Raw genomic sequence first — 6,490 nt, 5'->3', positions numbered from 1 at the left:
TCTTCCTATATTAAATAGAATTTAAATTTAAGAAATATATGTAAATATTACAAATACTTACTTCTTGTTCTTGCGTCATTTTGATGAGCAGCAATTACTGACACTTTGACACGACGTGATATTAACTCGTTATGACAATTGAAAAACAGTAAAAGCTGACATCATCGATATATATTGATTATATATACATATCGATATCAAATTGCGCTAATTGTGCAATAATAAATATTATAAATTAAAGAAAAATCAAATTGAATATTGAGCGATAAATAATTACAATATATTGCAAAAGGCAGAGGAAAGGGAAGGAACATAGTAGAAGAAATTTAGGGAAAACAAAAAAAGAATAAACAAAAACATATAAAATTTTAATAATCGCTTTCTTAAGAGGATGCTGAAAGGTCGGGAATTACCGACATTTGCAATTCTAATGGATAACACCGAAACGATTGAACGGATTTAAAAACGCTTTTACAGGATTGAAATAGACATAAAATGTCATCGCGCTAGGTATATATGAATAGTAAAAACGAAAAAATAGTTCAAAAATACCTTTTTTTTGGGTATCTTAACCTATCACCTGACGTAAACATTTTTATTGGTACAAAAAGTTCTGCAGCTTATATGTACAAAAAAAAAATACCTAGCGCGCATCGGATTACTTGCACGAGTAATACAAGACTTTTTGAGCTACAATTAGAAGTATAGAAAAAAAGTTGTTCATTAGAATGCAATTTGTGGTAATTCGACGCAAAAATTGCGTCTGGTAGTAAGTGCCGGATTTTCCAAGAGATGGCACTTCAATAAGTTAAATAAGGACATTCCACGTGTTTGAGTGAGACCAGAAGATATTGTAAAAAGTTCATTTAGAGATACCACTGACACTGAAGAGTCTGTTTTATCGACCTTGTACAAATTTGGCCGACCTTTCAGCATCCTCTTAACTTGTAACTTTATATAACATATAAATAGCATAAATTATATACACATACTAATTTGGTTTTTAATTTATTTAATAATTACACATCACGTTTAGTAAAAATTAAATTCATGATAAAATAATGATTTTATAAAATATAATGACGTTAAAAATCTGTGACATTAATGACTCCTTTATCCTACGTCATCAAAATGTCTTGGACATAATGACGGAAATACAAAACTGCTAAGGTTTTCCTGTTGAGATTTTTTTGAATAAATATTCCCAAAAAATATGTTATAAATATTATTGAATATTTGGATAAAATATTGTTAAAATATTTATTTGATATGTTATGGTGGATATGATAAAATATTCTAAATCTATTTTTATGCATCATTTTAGAGCATTACAGACGCGCGCTTCGCGCGTGTTATTTAACTGCACTTTTTACTTTTTACTATAATTGACTATAATTATACATCAATATAACTGTCAAAAGTCAATACAATGACAACCGCTCACGAAGTTAGCGCAGCGAGAGAACGAATCCGCGTCGCGGCAGAGTCAATAATAACTTCGAGAACAACGATACATTTCGAGTCCGACTTAACATGTTTTTTTTTAGAGAAATGTATTTTAATCTTTTTAAAAAATATTGTTTAAATAAAATAAAAATATTTTATACTGTATGAATTCTTAATAATGTAACAACTTTACGTGTTTACAGCGCTTACAAAATATGCATTGCGTCCATCGGATCTTCATTCACCTTTATTACCAACAGATTGCAGCAGGAAGAAGTAGGACATTGCAGCATTCACAAACTATCAATGAAAGCAAAAGGATTAGGTCAATATGTCAAAAGTATTATACGTAATTAGTAGTCGTAAAAATTATTAACCAATGTTGAGATTTTGTAAGTTCTGCAAAAAATACAATTAATTGATAGGAATTTGAGAAAATCAACTTTATGAAAGTAAGTTTCTAATTGACGTGTTTAAATAATAATTGAAATCTTGTAATTTTTCATAACTTCTTCTATATAAATTTTATAGTAGGTATATATAGATTTCTATTTAAAACATATTTTTTTGCTGAATAGTATTGAATTCATAATTTTTAATCTTATTTTCTCAAGTTTTAAATTTCATATATCTTATGCGTTTTTATTCTCTTAAATCTTGAATTACTTTAATTTTTGCAAAAATAAAATAGACCTATTATTTTGAAATAATAAGTGTAAAGACTGAAAGTAATTTACTCGAAAGTCATCTTCCGTACAGATTTGCTCGGGCAATTTTGATTTAAATACTTACACTGGTAAATATGGTTATATCGATAGGGAAGTAAAATGCGTTTATAATCATCGGCTTTTGCATCAGCATCATAATAACGTTAGTCCTCATTTGACGGTTTAAACCCGATTTAAACCATTCACCAAAGTATACTCCTTTACGAAAGTCTTCACTCTAAATATATAATATATATGGCGTGATTAATTTTTAATTATAAAGAATCGTTTTATAAAATATTAAATCATTAAACTTACTGCACTTGTGAGAACCGTACCATACCAGGTGTATATATACGTTTGGAGAAGTTTTACTAACGCGTATGTCAGAAACTCTGATACATTATTAAAATTTAAGTTCGGCAACTATTGCAAAGATATTTAGTAATTAATAATGTTATATTAGCAACTATTTGCGCAATGAGATACTATCACACATAGCATGAAAAACTTGTAAAAGATTGCAGTGCAGTCTTTTTTCTAACATTCATCATACCTTTCTTTATACTTTTTTTACAGAGTAGAATTTATAATATTTTATTTTGCTTTAATTGTACACTTCTCAACAAAATTAAAGCACTTACTCTACCCTCCAAAAATAGGCAAAATTCAAGAGAGTGTGACTTCGTCAAAAATGATCGTATCGAGATATTCAAAAAAGCATTTTACAGCTTGAAATCTCTACTTTCCAAATCGATACTTTAGAAAACAATCTTACTGATCTTTCATGGAACTACACGGATAGAAAAGGAGACCCGACTAATCTCTAAATTTTTTACAAACTTTGACAAGTTCCATGGCGCAAATTAAAAATCCCATGCAAATGCAGTTTACAGCTTTTGAAAGAGTGAATCTTTACCTTCAATTTGCTTTTTTGTTGAGCGTTGTACGATTTTTTTTCACCGAGTTATTCAACATTGAAGTAAAAAGGACCATTTTTGCAAATGCAGTCAAATGCAGTCGTTTAACGAATATGAAAACTTCACTTGTTTAAGGCGATCCTAAAGTCGTCTGTTTTATCAACCGAACGTGATTATTTTTCATGACAAAACATAAATAATTAAAAGTAAAAGATTTAAAAATTCTTCTCTACAATTAAAGTATATAGGCATCAATGTAGTTCCGGCTGGTAGAGATTATGCTGAGAACGTAAAAAATTTATGAAATTTAGATCTCCGGTACCTTTTCTTAGTCCAATATGGCGTCTAGAGCTGTCAAAGTGTGCCAATATTTGTTTCATACAAAAATTTGGCAGTTTGTTGGTACAAAATAATACCAACTGGAACTACAAATTATGTGCAAACAATGTTGAGTTCATAAAATTAGGCTTGGATGCCTAATAAAAAAAAATTTATGGTTGAAAATTTGTTACGATGTATATACGCGATATCGATTTGGTATAGTTAACATGATCACTACACACTATTACTTTAATACAGCACGCATACATACTCACAAATTATCGGTAAAACAGCGACATTTTTTAAGTTTGTATGTAGTGTGTAGTGGAATAGTAATATATAGTGGTGTGTTCATGTTAACTACAAAATCGATATTGCGCGCACACATCGTAACAAATATTCAACTATATAATGTTTTTTATTACGCATCCAAACCTAATTTTATCAACTCAACATCGTTTATATATGTAATTCGCAGCTCATGCTGATATCATTTTGTACAAACAAACTGCCAAATTATTTTAGGAAGCAAATATTGATACAAGTTGACAGCTCTATACACAAACTTTTTTGTTCTCTGTAAAGCTTTACCAGCCTGAGCTACGTTGATGTCTATACTTTAATTGTGGAAAAGGATTTTTTAATCTGTTGTCTTTAAATATGTTTATTCTATGCGGGAAAAAATCACATTCGGTCGATAAAACAGACGATTTTAGGATCGCCTTAAGGTAATGCTGGAAGGTCGGAATTACCGACACATTGCAGTCGCAAAAATAACTCCGGAATAATTGAATGGAATTGAAAACGCTTTTACAAGATTAAAATAGACATAAAATGTAAGGGCGCGAGTTAATAGGAATTTGTAGTAAAAACGAAAAAAATTAAAAAATTACTTTTTTTCGAGTCGTACAGCCACAGTATAACCAGCAGGTACACTCCGCAAAAAACTGAGTGTTTGCGCAGGTATCGCCGCGCAACTTTTGTTTTGGGTTGGATCCAATGAAATGCAAGACGGTTGTAACGTACATACATATGTGTAGACAATTTATAAACAATTATATCAGAATTTTTTTTGTGATTACTCCTACGAATAATTGTTACTAATAAAACGTTTTATTCGATTCACACATTGAATTTATTGATTTACCATATCAAATCCATATTATTATTACTTATATATTTTACTACTTGTGAAGCATTTTTCTCAATTAGGTCCTGGATTTAACATGATAGATGCTCACATGATCTGGAAAAGGAGATTAAAGATCCCGACACATTATAACCTACTGGTTATACTGTGGTACAGCTATCATCTGATGTAAACATTTCATTAGTATAAAAGTTCTGTAGTTTATATGTACAAAATGAATAGCTCGCGCCCATCGGATTACATGTGAACAAATATAATACAAGGATTTTTGAGCTACGATTGAAATCATAGAAAAAAAAGATATCATTACGATTGCAATTTATGGTAATTTGTACGCTTAGCCAAGATACAGAATGGTAAAAAAAAATAGCAAAAATTGCGTCTAGTAGTAAGTGCCGGATTTTGCAAAAGATGGCGCTTCAATAAGTTAGATAAGGACAATGTACGTGTTTGAGTGAGACGTATAGAAGATATTGTAAGAAGTTTATTTGGAAATACCACTGAAATTGAACAGACTGTTTTATCGACTTCGTGCATATTTTTCCGATCTTCCAGCATGGCCTTACAATATTAATTTTTATATTAATTAATATACCCACGTACTGATAACATCTCATATAACGACGCACAAAGCATCACGGCATTGGTGCCAATATGCCAAAAAATGATAGGTCCAAAAATGTGCTCTAGCGTGTTGCAGCATTGCAATAATTTTTGATGCTTTGCCAAGCATGTCCTTAATAGATCCGAGAAGTTCTCAGTGTGTGGAGGATTCATGAGCTTGAAAGTCATGGCGCGCATTGTCGAGCTGAACTGGTAGACATAAAAGCCAAAGACGTTTTCAACGCTGACCGACGTCAAGCCATTGAATATTGCTAGGATCGTCTCAAAGAATAGATGAAAATGATACAAAAAGTTATCGGGAACGGTCCAGAAGTGTCCGTATCCCCTGCTGATTGGCAGCGTGTAATTTGTGGTTAAACGGAAGTGACAGAGGTTGTAGATTATGAAGATATAGGCAGGTGCAAAATATGACAAGATTAACAATATTATAATTGCAAAATATCCATAGGCCAGAATATATATTGTGAATAGGGGCGAAAACATTATCACTCGGATTTTCTGATCGTTTTGCAGAAGCTCCTCTTCGAAGAGATTATTCAGCATCCGATGATAATTTATTAGAGATCCACGGTTGATCAGGAACATTCCTATCTTAAAAAAGACCAGATATGCATATTTTTTTCGCGTAAGGCGATCTTAAACTAGAATCAAACTCCAAGAATGTCGCTATTTTACCGATTTGTAAGTATGTATGCGTGCATTATTAACCCTTTGCATCACAGTGGTATTGTGGAATGCCACCTTTTCCATAACTATTTTCTGAATAACTGAGGTAGTTTTCACTCAATTTTCGAGCTTTTTTGTGTTTTGGTATCAGTTATTATACATTCAAGAATAAAAATCGATGTGCAGTAATTCGAAATCATGGGTAATTTTGTTTATACAAATAAACAAACGTTGAAAAATTGCAATTTTTTTGGAGAAAATTTATTATTTTCGAAAGTAATTTTCAGAGTTTCCAGATCTTCCCTCAAGGATTTTTGGGGTAGCTGATTACGAATCCGTGGCCAGATTTCTAAAATCCAAGATAGCGGATCCAATATTACGGACCCGAGTTCGAAAAACGATCCAAATTTTATGAAAATGTATATCTGGTGGTTATCGGAGTCGCTGTTTACGAATCCATAATCAGATTCCCGAAATTTAAGATGGCGGATCCAACATCCCACACAGCACGAATGACTGTTTGCCGGCTAATAGTCGACTTTTTTCAGTCAAGTTAAAGCCGACTATTAAAGTCGGCTTTAAGCCGTCTATTTCTAGGTTGGTTTTTGTCAACTTTAACTGTCGACTGTATGGTAAGTATATATATATATATATAT

At 31.5% G+C, this 6,490-nt stretch overlaps 1 protein-coding gene across 1 annotated transcript; it reads right to left on the bottom strand.

The window, feature by feature from the left end:
• Positions 1-1,683: 1,683 nt before the first annotated feature.
• On the bottom strand, positions 1,684-5,918 carry LOC105449463. Its single transcript, XM_011688717.1, has 5 exons — positions 5,877-5,918; positions 5,148-5,759; positions 2,472-2,579; positions 2,239-2,391; positions 1,684-1,746 (listed from the first exon to the last, which is right to left on the bottom strand). The coding sequence occupies exons 1-5, from the start codon at positions 5,916-5,918 to the stop codon at positions 1,684-1,686; spliced, it is 978 nt and encodes a 325-aa protein (XP_011687019.1).
• Positions 5,919-6,490: the final 572 nt, after the last annotated feature.

The sequence above is a fragment of the Wasmannia auropunctata genome, unplaced genomic scaffold (assembly GCF_000956235.1).
Source record: "Wasmannia auropunctata unplaced genomic scaffold, wasmannia.A_1.0 LD336076.1, whole genome shotgun sequence".
NCBI lineage: Eukaryota > Metazoa > Arthropoda > Insecta > Hymenoptera > Formicidae > Wasmannia > Wasmannia auropunctata.
Note: the sequence above shows the minus strand (reverse complement) of the source record. Positions and strands in the feature narration are given on the sequence as shown.

Excerpts from the sequence above, each read along its gene's own strand:
- LOC105449463 (XM_011688717.1), bottom strand. The coding sequence starts at position 5,918 with ATGGAAAAGGTGGCATTCCACAATACCACTGTGATGCAAAGG. Across the intron at positions 5,760-5,876 it reads ATACCACTGTGATGCAAAGG|ATAGGAATGTTCCTGATCAA; the intron begins GTTAATAATGCA and ends GTCTTTTTTAAG. Across the intron at positions 1,747-2,238 it reads ATATAACCATATTTACCAGT|TTTGTGAATGCTGCAATGTC; the intron begins GTAAGTATTTAA and ends TTTCATTGATAG.